The 18000-nt window shown below is 41.5% G+C and overlaps 1 protein-coding gene and 1 non-coding gene across 2 annotated transcripts; both read left to right on the top strand.

Annotated features, from left to right (window-relative positions):
* Positions 1–6726: 6726 nt before the first annotated feature.
* LOC127234328 (U6 spliceosomal RNA) lies at positions 6727–6830 on the top strand. Its single transcript, XR_007835569.1, has one exon. It is a non-coding gene; the product is annotated as a U6 spliceosomal RNA (small nuclear RNA).
* A 6916-nt stretch (positions 6831–13746) lies between these two features.
* Positions 13747–14434, top strand: LOC127234077 (vesicle-associated membrane protein-associated protein A). Its single transcript, XM_051200801.1, has one exon. The coding sequence runs from the start codon at positions 13805–13807 to the stop codon at positions 14378–14380; it is 576 nt and encodes a 191-aa protein (XP_051056758.1). The 5' UTR covers positions 13747–13804; the 3' UTR covers positions 14381–14434.
* Positions 14435–18000: the final 3566 nt, after the last annotated feature.

The following is an 18000-nucleotide window of genomic DNA, read 5'->3' as shown; positions in this document are numbered from 1 at the left end:
CATTTTCGTGTATTTATTTGGGAACTAGGTAGTGGGCCCCCAAAGAGTAAAAAGGACAAAGGAAAAAACAACTTCAGCCTGGTCTACATGGAGTTCTAGGTCAGCCAAGGCTACATAGTGAGATTCTATCTTAGAACAGCAATATGTAAAATACAAGAAGGACACACTTTCTGTGTGGGGGAAGGGTGGTCTGTACATTAAATCAACATTACAAATAAACCTCAGTAAAGACTTTTATTTTTCCTTTGATGGCCCTTGGTTAAACTTCATAGAACTCCCTGGAGACCCATGGTCGGGAAGTGGCCAACAGACTAGCTCACAGGACCAGTCCTGTGGCTACACAGCCATGCTCACTCATGTACCTGTTGCCTGTGATGGCTTCCTTGCTGCCACACTGACCTCTCAGTAGCTCTGGCAGTCATCGTGTGACCCTCAAGGCTAGGCTATCTGCCAGCTATTATGTATAGGAGCCCTTCTAGAAGAGTCTAAAATGTTTAGAGATCCATTGTTTTGTACACTCCCAGAAATCATTAGTCACACATTTAGTGAATCCTTGTTATATAGCAAGCTCTCTTCTGGATGGTGGGAAATACAGCATTGACTTAGAAAAACATTTTCCTCAGCACTGACACAAATAAATGAACATGTGTGTCTCACACAGCACGAAATCCACATGGGTGCTGCATTGATGAGAAGCCCGGGTTAACTACTCCTGGTTGCGTGTTTAGGGTGGATACTAAGGGGTCGTTACCAGCTACCTATTGCTCCCCGTGCTGAATGGGTTTGATGGTGGCAGTACCTGTTTTAGAAATTATGCTTAAGTACCTATGCCAGGAGCCACTGCCAATACTGTGTGGAGCAGTAAAAGAAGACACAGAATGAACACAGAATGTGGCAACAGGTTCCTCCAAGTGAAAGTTTTTAACTTGAAATCAATAGGAAGACTAGAAAGCTACAAAACTAAATTTTAGTTGTAGGCTGTAGAGTTTTTACAGCACCATAACATAAACATAAGCCTAAGGGAACAACATGATGTCCACTAAGGTTACAGGAGATTTTTTTTTTTTTTTTTAATAGCTGGGAGCAACCCATGGTTTTGTGTATTTTATTTGCTTCGTATAAGTCACTGTGTTGGGGATGGAGAAATACTCTGATTAGATTGGGAAGTTTTTAAAGAAGTTAAAGTCAATGCTGAATCAGCAGAGAGGAATGTGGGCATGGTTCTATTCTTATAGGATAATGGCCTCACTACGGACAATTTTGTTTATTTTTGTTTCATTCCTCATTTAAACATGAGGGCGTGCTTTCCTCCATTCTATTTTAGAAAACCCATGACATAAAATAAACCACTGTGTAGACTTGTCATCTACTCCAGTTTACATCTCTGGCCATGGGTGGGGGTGGGGCGGGACTATAAGCAAAAATACTAAGTATGAACTTTAGCACCAGTATAATTTTGTGGCTTTTTAGGAAAAGAGAGAGAGAGAAAAAAATCAACTTGCCTGAGTCATTATGAATACTAAAATGCTGCAACATTTGGAACAGATTTTGAAAAGTGGACTCCAGATCCGTTTTCAGACAGTAGAGATACCTGATGTTTTGCTTGTTTTTAGACAATAAGCTCCATGTTGTAAAAGATGGCAGAGTTCTCACAGTCCCTGGGGGAGCAAAGCTAATTCCTGGTTTGTGGGAGCATGTTTGTATTGCAATGATCTTAATTTACCCATAAATAAATTATTCTCTTCCAAGGCCCATATAAATATAGTTTTAATTGCATGCCAACTGTTACACCCAGAATTAGACAGCTCTGGTCCTTCTCTGCCAAGGGGAAGAGGTGTTCTGGAATATTCGAGTTGACATTTTTGTGGCTTTGGGGACACTTTGGGAGAGAGAGGAGGCAGACTTGTTTTAGATGAGTTTGTGGAAAGAGACCTTGCTTCTAGGTCAGACAGAATCCATGTCCAAATGTTTCCTAACAAGCCCAGTAACGATGCCAACCTTTTTATCTTTGCTTTTCCTTTGAACCCCCATGGTCCATTTGCACAAATGAAGCCACGGAGTGAGTCAGAGATTGCCCTCCTGGCTTCTTCCTGTGCTCAGTCTTCCTTAATTAGCAGAAACAGACCTCGTTTAGAAAAGATGTTTGTGCCCTGATGACGAAGTGCCTTCAAATAGTTGCCCTCTAAAGGAAAATGTAGGGCAGTCTTACAAATTAACTCGAGCACCAGGGTATATAGGCCAGGTGTGGAATTAGGTTGGCCCCAATAGAAGTGAGGTTAGGAGCCAGACAGGGATTTGAACACCCTGTCAGCACTCCCCCACCATTTCATCCCAACACAGCAACTGAGGGCTGGAGGCAGGAGCTTCCCGCTTTCATACTGGGAAGACAGAGAATAAGGATATGTGCCTCACTGATTTGCCTTTTAGATGTGGGATGCCTTTTAGAAAGTGGGTAGCAAACACAGTTGCTGCCCTTTCTCCAGTTCCTGGCAAGTGAAACCCATACTTTCAGCTCTGCTTTTCTCCTGTCCTGTTTTTCTTCTGTGGAATGATGAAGGCTGATGTACCAGGGTAGGTTTCTTGTGAGGCAAGAGGATAACACCGAACTCAAAACATAGTGATTTTTCTTAACAAGCAATTGCTAGAAAGCACTGGGTATCGAGTGTGGTGATAGATAGACATCAGGCATTCATGTCTAACTTTCTGAAAACATTCTTTATGCCCTGAGCTAAGCACCAGGTGGCTTTTAATCCTCATTTTATATTTTAAACAATTTTAAAAGCTGGTCTATTAAGAGGATTATTCAAGCAGTCTTGAAGGATTTCCTGTTTTCTTCAAACACCGGTTAAAATGCAGGTGCTTGGAGCTAGGAATGTCGCTCAATGGTTGAGTATGTACTTACCATGTAGAAGGCTCTGGATTTAATCCTTGCCACCAAAATAAACAAAGCATTTACTTAGACAAATCCAGAATGCTGACTACTTGCAATTCTTAATCTTGCCATTATAGTAATGTTCGGTTAATAGAATAATAATTTGAATTCTCCTTTGGGAGCACGTAGATTTTCATTTCTCTTTAATCAGCCCTTGTTCACGTTTACTGTGCCTTGAATTTTCTTTTTTTTTTTCCTGGTAGATCTGTTCTTCCGTGTTTCTGGGCATATAGAAGAAAATTTCACAAAATTGACCAAAGCTGCTTCTTATGTCTTGCCCAGTGTCACTGTATCAAAAAGTGTTATGATACTATTTTCTCTCTTGGTCACTTTAAATATCCTAACTCCCTGGTCAGTTATATCTCAGAGTCAGAAAGAGGTGGAATGAACTCGAAGCCTTAGAAATAGCAAGTTCTTGAGCTGATTCCAGACATGGTGGGTTCAGCCATGCAGTACTTCATTGGTAGGTCTAGCTATGCAATACTGCAGTGGTAGGTTTAGCCATGTAGGACAGCAACGGCGGAATCAGCATACAGTTCTGCTGTGGGTTTGCAGCAATGGGTTTATCTTTCTGTACATGTAGCTCTTTTATAGCTTCCCAGGGCACACCTATATGCTTGTTTCCCTCATGTTCACAGTTGCTCTTTCAGAAGGAATTGCAGCAAAGAAAGGTGTCAAGTATCCCTCCAACCAGCAGGCCCTGTCGCCTTTGATCCATTTGTCCACATAATCTTTCCCTGAGAACACATACGCACGCGCACACACGCACACATGTCTGGATGCATGTGTAACTCCTCTTTGACACATGTGGTTCATCAGTGTTCATGCACCCGCTTGTCCCACTCTATAGTGCAGTCTTGGTCATTGTTGTAAGTCAGTGCATCAGGCTGCTTTTTCTAAAAGCTAGTTTTCTTCCTTTGCTTGTTGCACATGAGTGTGATTTTTCACTCAATGTGTTTTCAATATTGTTAATTAATTATGCATAATCAGGGAAATTATTTTCATATGTGAAATAATATATTCAATATATTCACGCTTTTCTTGCCTTCTTCCCCACTCATTCTGATCACTTTCTTCCTAAACAGCTTCTCTTCCATTTTCATGTTTTTTTTTTTTTTTTTGCGGGGGGGGGGAATGGGAGTCCAGTTTTATTTCAGTATCTTAGAGGATCATGGGTGGAGGCATGCTTATAAGCCTACCAGTGTCTATAATAGTGGAGAAAGTGACTTCCCCCTTGTCAACCACTACCAATGTATAAATCCTTAAAGAGGTATAAGATATAGACAGATACAATTTCTCAGTGCTTGAATCTCTTTTTAATGAATAGAAACAAAACAAACCCAGAATTATAGATCGAATATTTCTCCTAGGTTCAAAATCTCAACCCCTAGAGTCTAAATCTCTGGAAATAGGGCTAATACAGAAGGAATTATTATAAAATGGGGCAGTAAGGATGGGGCCCAGATCCATTTTGTGTTAGTATCCTTTAAGATCAGACACTGAAAAACTCCCCTTAGTCACAAAACTTACACATCAAGTAAAGACTCAGCTAGGAAGAAAGCACTCATCAGAAATGGAATCAGCTAGCACATTGACATTTTTGTTTTTATTATTATTATTATTGTTGTTGTTGTTGTTGTTGTTGTTTCCAGAACTGTCTCTGGGATGTTGTTATAGCAACTGATTGGACTATGACAGGTGAATTCCATGGTGTTCCAAATTCCTTCTCTGTTGCATCCCTCCCTTTTTTGGGTTTTGACACATAAACAAAACAAAAAGGAGGAAGAGGGAAGGAGGAGAAGGAAGAGGAAAGAAAGGGGAAACGGATGTTGTCTGGAGATTTGTTTTCTTTTGAGCATGTTTGGCAGAAACTATGTTTCCAGGCCTAGTATAAATAAACACCAAATTAAGGTCAGACAGTCTCAATAGTTGTTGCTTTAAAGTTAGGAAGATATCTGATCTGAAGACCTTGGCAGATTCTTTTTTTAGTTCTGTTTCATGGACCCAGGAAAGAAAACAAAAGCCAGGATGAAGCAGTGTCTATCCTAGAACCAAGTAAGAGGGGTTGGGCTTTAATAGGTCTCATGTTGATCAATGACTTCACCTTTGTCCACCCAGAACACATGCCCACCCCTTTAGATGATATTCTGGGTGCTGGGATCCTAGAGTTCCCTGCCCATGTGGCCCCAGCTTTTTGAGAGTGATCAAACCACCACCGTTTGCATTTGGGGCCCTCAGGTGGGCATTTGTTGTAGAGGAGCTGTAGTGAGCAGAGAGGACCCATGGGGGATTCTCAGCAGTGCTCAGGATGCTCTTTTTAGTTTGAGACAGGATTAGGACTAGGCTGAGTTGAGTAAATGTCAATAGCTCAATATTGTCTCTAATAAGTGCTTTTCAATATTCTATAATTATTTAGCTTTGCTGGTTCAGTCCCAGTCCCCATGGGCTGTGTTAAAAATTAAAAAGAAAAACACCTGCACATTTAGCACCATTCTATAATAGAAATATGAAGCATTCTTAAGAGATGATTAATAGTGGTGCATAAAAGATTTCTGGGAAAAACAGATCATAGAGATTAAGGTAAGGAGTGACCGACAGGAAAAGTTCCTGCCAAAAGAACCAAGGAAAAGCTTGGGCAGTAAGAGACCTATCACAGTCTGGATCAGAAGACCCAGTAAGTGCAACATCTTAGAATACAGGTTAGGTTTGGTCTTCAGAATCTTGTGTTTGGAGCCTCTCATCCTTGGACGGAATGGTGGGAACTTTGATGCTACTGAATAGACTTGTGGCTGTCCAGGGATGGACCATGACTTGTTCCCAGTTTTTGCTGTTGGTCTAGTAGTGACCTTTGAAGTGAGTAAGAAGTGTAAGAGAGCTCCTGCGTCTGTGTGATGAAAACAGGAAGCCATCAACAGTCTTTGACCTTGACTCACAATTTACCCTCAGGCTCCGAATTAGCTTGTTTATTCTTCATAATTTAATGAGCTACTGCTCCATTTTGCAGGTGAAAAAACTAAAGTGCAAGGTGATTTATTAACTTTCCTGAGATGTTGTAACTCCTGTGGAAGAGTCAGAATCCTGTTGTCTCTACAGCAGTTCTGGTGTCTTCCCTTATTCTATCAGAATATGCTCTCACATGATGGGAAAGGCTCTGCTGAGGCAGCATCTGCAGACCTCTGCCATCTGCACAGCATAGATGAGCAGAGATGGCGCCTATCTACTGAGCACTTACTGTTTGTGGCTTGGTTTTGTTCTCAAGCATTCTTTAGATGGCCTTTTTCTGTGTGGAAATGAAGGCTTTGAGTAAATCATCTGCAGAGCTTTCATAGTTATGGGCAGAGCCACAGATTCAGTTTGATGCTTTGTGACTCCATAGGTTCTTAAAAATTTTATTTGTGTGTGTGAGATTGTGTGATACACGTGCTAACAGCTCACTCATGGAATCCAGAAGACAGTCAAGGGAAGTCAGATCTCTCATTCTGCCATTTGGGTTCCAGGGATTGGACCCAGATTATCAGGCCTGGCAGCAAGCACCCTTACCTCTGAGCTATCTGACTGGTCCCATAGACTCTTAAGAACACCACTATATTAGTTATCTTTTGCATTGTGGTGACAAAATACTTGCAAGAGTAGCTAGAGGGAAGATGAGCTTATTTTGACCCATAGTTAGAAGGGACAATCTGTCACCAAGAGAAAGGCATGACAATAGCATCAAGTGAATGATCACATTGCATCTACAGTCAGGAAGCCGAGAGTGATGCATGCTGGTTCTTTACTGTCTCTCTCCTTTTTGTTCCATCTGAGACTGAAGCATATACTAATTGGGATGAAACAGAAAAGATGAGCATGGCACCTATGCAAAGATGACACACAAATTCATGGTGCAGTCCACTTTTTTAAAGGGGTGATCACTTCCTTCCCATTTCCCACCAGTGGTGACGGCTGTATAGGTTATCAGGATGTGGCCATCTTGCTTCCTTGGGGAACCACCCCAGTTGGGAAACAGCAACATGAGGAGAGTGAAGATAGAAAAGAGGATAGATCCTTGATGACATCTTTGGTTGTTGTAATTATTATTGCTGGTTTGTTTGTTTGTTTTTGAGCCAGGTTCTCACTTTGTAGCGCTGGCTGGCCAGGAACTTTCTATTTAGACCAGGTCAGCCTTGAAGTCACTGAGATCCACTTGCCTCAAACTCCCAAGTGCTGGGCTTAATGGCATGCTCCACAGTGCCCAACTTGGTGACAGTTTTGGAACAACACATTATGTACTCTGAAGGCTCTTGTCTTAGGGATTCTAACAGCATCTCTGCTTCATGTGTCAGCCATTTCTGCTTGTCCTATGTGCCTGACAGGGCATAACTACACCAATTAGTACCATCAGTCTGCCATCACATCATTAGTACTTGATGACTGTCCACTTGTTCCAGACAGTGTTGAGCTTATTTGTGCATTATGTAATTCAGTCCTCACTACAGCCTATGTGTTTTTTCTTTTATTATTTCTGTTTTATACACAATGAAATTACAGCCCAATGGAGTTAATCTGTCGAAGGAGTCACAATGGGAAGTCACTGAACATCTGAAGTCCCAGACACTTAACTTTGTTTGCTTTTTGTTGTTTTTATTATTGATTCTTACAGTCCAACAGATGCTTCCATGTCTTTGTTTTGTTGATGAGAAACTTGCAGATTAAAGAGGTTAAGGTGTGCCCTGCAGTTGGTCAGTGGAGGGCACACACTGAGGCCTTTCTGGTTGCAGACCTGTGGCTCTTCTCAGACTGATGCCCCTACTTGCTGTCAGCTTTTACGTTAGCGCTTTCTTCTCCACCCCTTCCCTGTGCTGTTCCTCTCCTCCAGGCTTTGCTCTCTTCTTGTTGACTACTAATGCTCATGTATATTCACAAGATCCATAACCACCTCTGTATCACCTAGAAATAAGAATTGTGCTGGATAGTTTTATGTTAACTTGACACAGGCTAGAGTCATTAGAGAGGAGGGAACCTCAATTGAGAAAATGCTTCTTTAAGATGGAGCTGTACCCAAGGCTGTAGGGTATTTTATTAATTAGTGATTGATGGGGGAGGGACCAGTCCACTGAGGGTGGGGCCACCCCTGGGCTGCTGGTCCTGGGCTCTATAAGAAAGCAGACTGAGCAAACCATGAGGATCAAGCCAGTGAGCAGCATCCCTCCATGGCCTTTGCATCTGCTCCTATCACTTCCTTCAATGATGAACAGTGGTGTGGAAGTGTAAGCCAAATAAACCCTTTCCTCCCCAAGGTGTGTTGGTCATGGTGCTTCATCAGCACAATAGTAACCCTAACTAGAACAGGTATCCTGGCTTGACTCCTGCCTTTTGGCAATTTTAAACCTGTGATGAAAAGATGCAGACCTGAGCTGTGGCAGCCACCAAACAGGGAAACTCACACAATTCCTTTCCAGCTTGTTTCTGTCTACTGTGCCAAGCACTGACTGGAATGCTTCCCTGCATACAGCTCTTGGGCTGATACAGCTCAAACACTGCTCTTGTGTATAAATCAGATGGGGTGGGGAGAAGAAGGGGGCACCTCTACGTATTTAAGCCAAGGCAGAATTGAATATTGACAACATTTTGTTAGATTTTTAAATTTTATTTTCTATGTTTGAGTGTTTTGCCTGCATGTATGTCTGGGCATAACATGGGTGCCTGATGCCTACAGAGTTCAGAAGAGATTGTTCAGTTCCCTGGAATTAGAGTGACAGATAGCCTTGAGTTACCATATTTGTGCTGGGAATAGGCCATCTGGGAAAGGGTTCTTAACTGCTGAGCCATCTCTCCAGCCCCAGAATACTGAAGATGTAAATACACTGTCTACAAATCAGATCCATATGGGGAAAAGAAAGATGGAAAGACACATTGCTAACTTCAGTGATAGGGAGTGGGTCTAGAGCAGTGGTTCTCAACCTTCCTAATGCTGTAGCCCTTTAATACAGTTCCTCATGTTGTGGTGACCCCCAACCATAAAATATTTTCATTGCTACTTCATAACTGTAATTGTGCTACTGTTATGTAATCACAATGTAAATATCTGTTTTCTGATGGTCTTAGGTGACTCCTGTGAAAGGGTCATTTGACCCTCTGAAAGGGCTCTCAACCCACAGATTGAGAACCACTGATCTAGAGACTCAAATTCCTTTGCTGCCTCCTCTCCTGTAGGCTTCTTTCACTCGGGACCTTTGAGTTTTCTTCTGCCATGATCTCCCTTTCCTGTCTTCACACAGATCTGAGTGGATGACCTTCTTTTCCAGGTTTCAGTCTAAATCCTGCGCATTTCCCAGGAAGCATGAAGCCTTTTGAAATCCACCTGTTCACATAAGGCTCTTTCCCTAAAGTTAGTTGAGGCTCTTTTTCCTAAAGTTAGTTCCTCATTTAGGAGGTATGATGACTCAACTCCAACATGAACAATTGTGAAAACTGTTTCTACCCCTTCCCTAAACCCTTTAGGCTATGGTCTACTGACTGGACTTTGTAGCCACTGGCTCTTGAGGTGTCCTTGTTCATATTTTACTAGTCATTGTTACACAAGAAGATGGCACACCCTGGTGGAGGACAGCTAATGTTTTGTCTCACCTCCATCCTTCCTTCTTTCCCCTGGAGATATCACCTCAAATCGTTGAGTAGCTGGAGAAGGGCTTCCTACTAAACTTGACCATCAGTGTATTTCATCTCTCAAGTCATGTGATTTGCTGGAAAGTACTTATTCTGAGTATACCTTAAGCAAGTTCCAACATGAATCTACCTGGAACTGATGGGGCTTCAAAGAAGAAAGGGGAGGGGACCCAAATGGGAAAGAAAGAAAAAGTAGACTGCTGTTTGCAGAAGACATGGGTGTATCTCTGGAAAACTAACTGGAAATACGCCACCAAAACACAGGCCTAAACAAATTCAGCAATACTGGAAGGAACGTAATCAACATACAAGAGTCAGTGTCCTTTTATGAACTAAAACAGAACTCTCCACAAAAGGCACAAACGAAAAGTGCTATTTTAGTAACATTGGAAAAAAGAGAAAAACAAAACTAACAACAACAAAAATCCTGAGGATTGCATTCAACCAAGGAGGTAAACAGTCTGTAAACCCACACTATACAACTGTGATGAAATGAAACTCAAGACACAAATGGATAGTATAGCACATTCATGGATTGAGACAGTTGTTATTATTGAAATGCCCACATAGCTCATCACAATCTAGATAATTAGTGTGATCCCTATAACATTTCAGTATTTTCCACAGAAATAGGAAATAATCCTAAAATTCATATAAAACGCAAAAGACCCTGGATATCTAAGACAAACTTGATTAAAAAGAAGAAAGTTAAAGATCCTCTATGAAGCTATAGCAATCAAAGCAGCATGGCACAGCATGAAATTACACACATAGATCAATGGAGGAGAATAGAGAGCTGGGAATAAATTTGTGAGTTTACCATCAGCTGATCTTTAACAAAAGTGGCAAAGGTGTCAGTGACTATACATAAAGAAAGGATAGTCTGGGGTGGGGTGGGGGGGTGGAGAGATGGCTTAGCAGTTAACATGCACTGTTCTTGCAGAGGACTCAACGCTGGGTGGTTCACAGTAGCCTGTAACTTTAACTCCTGAATTTTCAGCCACCTCTGGCCTCCTCTGAAGGTACTGTACCCATGTGCACATAACCCCACCCAGACAAACACATAGAATTAAAGATTAAAAAAAAAAGGAGAAAAGGTAGTCTTATAAGTGGTCTTAAGACATCCATCTTGTGTGCAGAAGTCAACTTGAATGGATTAAATGTGTCTCTAAAATGTGAGGTTGGAAACTGTAAAATTATTAAAATATATAGGGGTAAGTGTCCTTGGCAATGATTGGCCTGGACAGTATTTTATGAGCATGACTTAAAAACAAGAGAAAAAGTAGAAATAGACTATATTTAACTTAAAATCTAAAGGCATTGCAAGCTGGTTGCAGTAGTGGACACCTGAAAGGGTCATGAGTTCAAGGGTCACGGAGCAAGAATCCAGCTCAACAAAAATTAAAAAAGAAATCATAAAATGCTAAGTATGTGATGTGGTGAGTTGATTAGTCTGACTTAGTAACTTAACATGTATATACATCAAAACATTCCATGCCATAATGCATACTTTTTTTAAAAAAAAATTTGCCAATTATACTATAATGAAGCTGTAGGGGGCAAAATGCTCTCCTTTTCTGGAGAGAAAATGTGTCTATATTTTCTCTAATTTTCTTGGGGAGGCAGAAGTCTACCAGTGTTCTGAAAACAGAGCCAAAATAAGTGAAATTCGATGAGCATTTAGCAAGAGAGAAGTGGATTTAGTTGTAACATCATTTGATCTGAATTATGGATCCAGCTATTCACTCTTGAAACGTTCATTTCCTGTAGACAATACATTTTTCTTTGCTTTTTCACTTATAGCGGGAGTCCTATCAACCAGAAACCAAAGCCTTAACAAGCAAAGTTCCCCAATCACTGTATTCTTTTTTTAATTAAAAAAATTATTTTTATTTTATGTACATTGGTATATGTCTGTGTGAGGGCGTCAGATCTTGGAGTTATAGACAGTTGTGAGGTGCCACGTAAGTGCTGGGAATTTAATCTGTGTCCTCTGAAGAGCAATCAGTGTTCTCAACCACTGAGCCATCTGGCCAGCCCCAATCACTTGTATTATGAGACCTGTGCTATGAGCTCATGCCTATTAAGGAAATAATGCTTGCCACCCAATAGCAATGGATGTTTCAGCTCCTTGGTACAGGAGGGTGAAGAGCCCAGCTTGTGACCTCGACAGCTTAGGCATTGCTTTGGATCCAACTGTTTTTGGTCCCTTCTGAGTGGACTGAGGGCATTTAGAACTTGTGACTATGCAGGAGGCTATTACAAGGTTGCATGTTTTCAGATAATAAAAGTTTATGATGAACATCTAACTTTGTGGCTGTGCCATGGGCTTTTGAATGGATGTGTGTACTCTATACTAGAGTGTTTAGGAGAAGTGAGAGACAAGCAAGGAAGAACACATTAAGAGAATTAAGCAATTGCTAACCAGAGGATGTAGCAACTTCAAAAAGTGGAAGCAGTACTTCTGGACATGACTCCTCCTCCTCTTCTCCCTCCCCCCCTTTCTCATTATTGTTTTGAATTTTGTTCTTATTTTGAGACATAATCTATAGTGACCTAGGCTGGCCTCACACTGGCTATGTATCTGAGGATGATATTGAACTCCTAATTCTGCCTTCAGCTCCCAAGTGGTGGGCCTTACAGGCATGTGGCACCATGCCTGGCCGAACTGCTGTCTGTGTTCTGCTCCCCTTCTTTTTGCTCTAGATTGAGTTGTCAATCTGTATAGCAGTCACTCCTGGCTGAACCCCTGGTTTGGCAGGAATTGGCCATCCATGTTGCCTGGAAGCCTCCTGCCTGTTTACTCTGGGAGGACATCCTGTGGCTCCAGCCTTATTAGACTTGACCTAGTGACCCAGAACATAGACCTGCACCTTCTATCTTTATTTGATCACCAGACCTTGCCATAAGAGATGAGATGGGATGAGGTTGAGGCTGCCTAGGGGTGCTAGTGCTGGTGGGTGACACAGGCTGGGGAAGCTCAAGGAGACATACTTTTCATTTGCTTTAACTGAAGGATGCAGGACAAAAATGAGTCAATTGTCAGCTGACCCTTGCTCTGCTAAGGCTCCAACCTTCAGTGAAATCCAAATCCCTCCTCTTCCCCTCTAAGCTCCCACCCTGGTTATGATCACACCATTGAACGTTTCTTGTGACTTCCTTAAACCACAACTGGGGCTTTGTGTGATGTGATGTTTTCAAGGGTCTGATGCACTCTGCCATGCTGTTCTCTAGGAGGGAAAAGCGATAGGAAGGACTTCTGAACTTCTCTGTTCGTTGTCTCTCGGGCCTGAAAACTGATACATTCCTTCAGTGTAAATGCCACCTCTTGAGAGGATAGTCTGTTAGTGGAAGATGTATGTAAAGTTCCAAGAAAGGTAATAATGCCCATAGGTTTCTCTTTAAACCAGATTCTTTCTGTTGCTGGGATAAACACCATGACCAGAAGCCATTTAGAGGCGGAAGGGTATATTTTAGCTTATGCTTCCAGGTGTCCTGTCCATTATTGAGGAAAGTTGGGGTAGGAACTCCAGGCAGGTGCTTAGCTAGATTTCTTACACAGTCCAGGCCCACAGGCCTATGGATGGGTCCTATCACATCAACCATTAATGGTCTCTCACATAAGTGATCATGGGACAATCAGTTGAGACTCTTCTCACATGATTCTAGGTTATGTCAAGTTGGTGACAAAATCTATCCAATGCAGGGTCTAGGGTGGAGGTGCCCCTGCAATAATGGAAAAGAGGGTAAATTTGCTTATTGCCACTAAATCATACACCTAACAATGGTGAGAACTGTTAAATGTTTTAATGCAGTGTGTTTTCCCACATTTTCTTAATGTTCAAGGAAAAAAAAAACTTTTAAAGGAACATTATCATCACTGTGTGGAGAGTTGGGGAGGGTGGGAGAATAGATTTCAGATGGCGCTTCATGTACCTCAGTTTTAACACACACGAACGGGCCCTCCTCCCACCAAGGTGTTGGGGCTCAAGACAGGTAAATAATTATTTTAAGGGATGTTACGTTACAGTTCTTTGGCTGTTGAAGCTCAATGATCCATGTTTATCTCCGAGGCATGATTTTACAAATCTCCTATTATCAAATCACCTCTCCCACACAGTGGTATAAAATCCAGGGTCCCGGGTTGTCCAGGATGGGGACGGGCGTGGCCAAGGCGGTTGTGACGCGGATACTTGGGGTCGCGAACCGTCGCCCGCTCCTGTCCCCATGGCGTCCGCCTCCCGCGCCCCGGAGAAGCTCCGGCAGATCCTGGTCCTCAACCCGCCCAAGGTCCTCAAGTTCAAAGGCCCCTTCACCTCTGTAGTCACCAGGCGTCTTAAATTGCGCAACCCGTCAGAGAGGAAAGTGTGCTTCAAGGTGAAGAGCACCAGCCCTTGCTGCTACTGCGTACGTCCCAGCAGCGGCGTCGTCGAGCCAGGCTGCACAGTGACTGTGGCCGCCATGCTGCAGCCCTTCTGCTATGACCCCAGCCAGGAAGTCAAGCACAAGTTCATGGTGCAGACAGTGTTTGCTCCCTCGGACACTTCGGATCTGGGGGCCGTGTGGAAGGAGGCAAACCCAAGTGAACTCATGGATTCGAAATTGAGGTGTGTGTTTGAAATACCTGAAGAAAGTGACAAGCAGGATGAAGGCTTGAGGCTGAGAAAGGCAGCCAGTCGCAACAAGCCTTGGCTTGCCTCTTCCATGTCCTTGAATCAGAGTCACACTCCGCCTCTTCCTGTTGTTCTGCTTGTGATTGGAGCAGTTTTCATTGGCTTCTTTCTGGGGAAATTCATCTTGTAGAATGAGGCAGGCACCGCAGTATTACCCCTTCCCCACAATTTGGACCAGAAAAAACATCTTTTTACCCACCATCTCATTGGAAGTATGACCTGCGGTGACCAACTTTATGTGTGTGTATAGTGTCACATAGGCTTCACATCTGATGATCTCTTGTGGTTGGAGGATGCAATTAAAAAAAAAAAAAAAAAAAGACACAACAAAATCAACCAACCAACCAACCAACCAACTGTTGGGCTACTGGACATTACATATTATCAGATCATTGCAAGTGAGTTGCGCATCCTGTGCATGGTAAAATGCAACAAGAATTGTTCTTTTGGTTTTAATAAGAGTTCAAGAATGGTTCAGCCTTGTAAATGTTTATTTTGCAAGTCCCTTTAGGTTTTACCTGTTGTGTTACTTCTTGAGATACAGTTTATTGAGATTTGCTCACCCGCTCGTTCAGGATGTGCCAAGAGGTGTTAAGTGGGGGAAATGGTATCTCTTATCACATACGCTAACAGTGCAAAATACCCCTATTCCTTCTAGGTAATTGTAGCCTGAGTTTTTCACCTTTACAAATCTACCCTGTGATATTTAACATTTTTTTTTTTAACCTGTTAATGGATTCTTTTCTTGGCACCTTGCGGTGTCTGTTGAGTCACTGGTGTGGTTAGAAGAAAAGTCCACTCTGGGAATTTTGAAATTAATATTGCGTGATTTTTCTCTTGCAATGAAGCACTTCCATATATTTCACTATTTGTAATTTAAGTCCCATTTATTGAAGAAAGAAATTGATAGGCTTTCAAGCTGTTCCGGTAGTCTAGACAACGGTAATTGATTTATTTTCCAGAAATATAAAATGATCATTGGAGAAGAGTACTGTATTGCAGTAGTTTGTGTATGTGTCATGCAGCTGTCTAGGGTCTAAGTTATTCCATTCCTGCCATTTTTTTCTTTCAATGTCTTCTCAAGGAAGACTTATTTGTCTAGATTATGAAGTACTTATTAACCAGCTTAATACTTCTATTACTTTGAAATGTATTTCATAATCACAATTAAAAATGGGGTATTTTTCTTTTTTTAACATTCAAAATGAGTTTCCATTATGGAAATTTAAAATCATTGAGCAAAGCCTGGGAATTTCCTTTGTGAAAAAGGACTTTTTCTTTGCAAGTTAAACTGTTAACGTTAATCATGTAAATCATGTATATTAAACAATATAAATGCTCACTCTGGGTTCTGATATTTTCTTGCACTTGGCCTTATGTCTTAATTTATTTTATCCACACTAAGAAAATTTTGGAATATGAGAAAATATATCACATTTTAAACTCACACTGGCCTAATGCTAGTGAATTTTTTCCCCCTTGAATTTAGATGTTGGTTTTGTAGAAGATGTTTTGTACCAGAGGGAGATTGGCTCTTGGGTTTTGATGTCGTACAACAAAATATGCCAGGCCAGATCTGTGAGTGCATTTTATGTAAGGGTGAAATGTTGCCAAGTATTTTGGTTGTCTTTTCATTTCAAATGTGTTGAGTTGGTCAGATTGTATGTGTTGTTAGTGTACTCTGTGGTATCTTTGGAACTTCTTGATTGTGTGTGAAAGTCCCTGAACACTACATGCCAAGGGCAGGCTCTTATTGTTGCTCTGTGCCAGATGTTACTGTTGCCTCCCTCCCCAATGATTGGAAAGGAAGATTAAAACAGTCTACATTCTCCATCCTGTAAGAACTGATTCTGTACTGATGGTCAGCATTCCCAGTGATAAGTATTGTTTGGTATTTTGTTTCTTTTAAGGAAAAATATTTAAACTTTCAAAAATGTAGAAAAGAGATCCCTTAGAATTCATCTTGTTTAGCCCTTTTATTTTATAGCCAGGTTCTGCGGGAGTAGGGGAGGTGGAATCTAAGTCCCTATGAGAGTAGAAGAGACTTTCCTGTGTTTTTATAGGAAGGGAGAGACAGAACTGAAAATAGAAATTTTATCTCCTGGTCTTCTTGTTTGCTCTTGTAATTTCATAGAAAAAAAATTCTGATTTGATAAATGGCTGAAATAATTAACAATACTTTTTATGAGGTGCGATTTTATTTATTTATTTATTTATTTATTTATTTATTTTCTGGGCATAGTAGTACTTGGCTGAAATTCTAACAATTGAAAAATAGAGGCAGGAGGGTCAGGAGTTCAAGATCATCCTCAACTACATTAGTGAATTCGAGATCAGCCTGAGTTGCTTGAGACCTTAGGGAGAGGGAGAAAAAGTGGGAGAGGAAGATTGGGGTGGGGGGAATCATATAGCCTAAGACTACACCAGGTTGATGTGTATATTTTGATGGTTAGTCTAGCTATATTTCTCATATTGATAATTGTCAAGTGCTGTTAAAATATGTTGTGTTTTAAGGTAGACAATTTATAAAATATGAAAAAATAAATAAGACATTGTAGTTGGTTGTTTTACTCTTTGACTCTTTCGGGGCCCTCCACCCAATTCCCAAATAATCACATGAAGGTTGGCTTGTTTCTAGCCAGTTTTTCTTAAATTATTCCATTTACCTTTTGCCTCTGAGCTTATCTTTCTCTATTTCTGTATGCCTTTCTTTACTTCTTACTCTGTAGCTGGCTGTGCAGCTAGGTAGCTGGCCCCTGGCACCCTCTCATCTTTCTCCCTTTCTCGATTCTCCATCTTTTCTTCTTTTTCTCCCTCTATTTATTCTCTGCCTGGCAGCCCCACCTAGCCTTTCTCCTGCCTAGCTATTGGCCTTTCAGATCTTTATTAGACCAGTCAGGTGTTTTGGGCAGGCAAAGTAGCACAGCTTCACAGAGTTAAACAAAAGCAAAGTAAAACAATGTAACACATCTTTGTATTATTAAACAAATACTCCACAGTATAAAGAATCTTAAATTAATATTCCACAACAGCATAGCTTCTGATTGTCCTATGTGCAGGGGTATCAGTTCCTAGTTCTTGGCTTATTTGTTGTTGCAGTCTAATTAGGGAAGCTAAATTTAGGGAGGGATACCTAAGAGCTTAGAGGTGGGGGTACTTTTGTTTCCCCTAATGAATGACCTTCTCCCCTCTCCCCTCTTTGCCTTGATTGTCACAAGCACTGGGCTAGTTTGGGAGACAACTGCAGTGACTGTAGTTCAGGCTTTATAATTCATTGCTCTCCAGGATTGTCAGTTTACAGCTTTATTAAGACAGGGTTCCCACAATTCTCGTTTATTGCAGGAAACGTGCATGGGTTGCAGTTTTCCTCAGAGACCAGCAGTGTTTTTCTGGATACTCTTTAGACTGCCTGCTGAGACCACAGCAAGGATACAAGTTTAGATTTGGGGACTGTTATTTTAAGACTGGCATTGATCAACCAAGGAGCGGACAGCACAGGCAGAAAAGATGTTGAAATGACAGGAAACGATTTAGAGTACAAGGAAGAGGAGAGGTTTAGCTTAGACAGTGGAAGCCCGGTTGATGTCTTTAAATGTTTAAACATCTGTCATGTGATTGGGTAAGAGCTCTTGTTTGAATTTTTCTAATGCCTAGACCAAGGCCAATAGGAAGAAGTTATAGAATGGCAGACTCCAAGACCATACATCAAGTTATGAGAAGTGATTTCCCTGGAAACAGAGTCCTCGATCA

This window comes from Phodopus roborovskii, unplaced genomic scaffold (genome assembly GCF_943737965.1).
Source record: "Phodopus roborovskii unplaced genomic scaffold, PHOROB, whole genome shotgun sequence".
Classification (NCBI taxonomy): Eukaryota; Metazoa; Chordata; class Mammalia; order Rodentia; family Cricetidae; genus Phodopus; species Phodopus roborovskii.
Note: the sequence above shows the minus strand (reverse complement) of the source record. Positions and strands in the feature narration are given on the sequence as shown.

Bases quoted from the DNA above. Each gene is read 5' to 3' on its own strand.
- LOC127234077 (XM_051200801.1), top strand. From the start codon at position 13,805: ATGGCGTCCGCCTCCCGCGCCCCGGAGAAGCTCCGGCAGATCCTGGTC.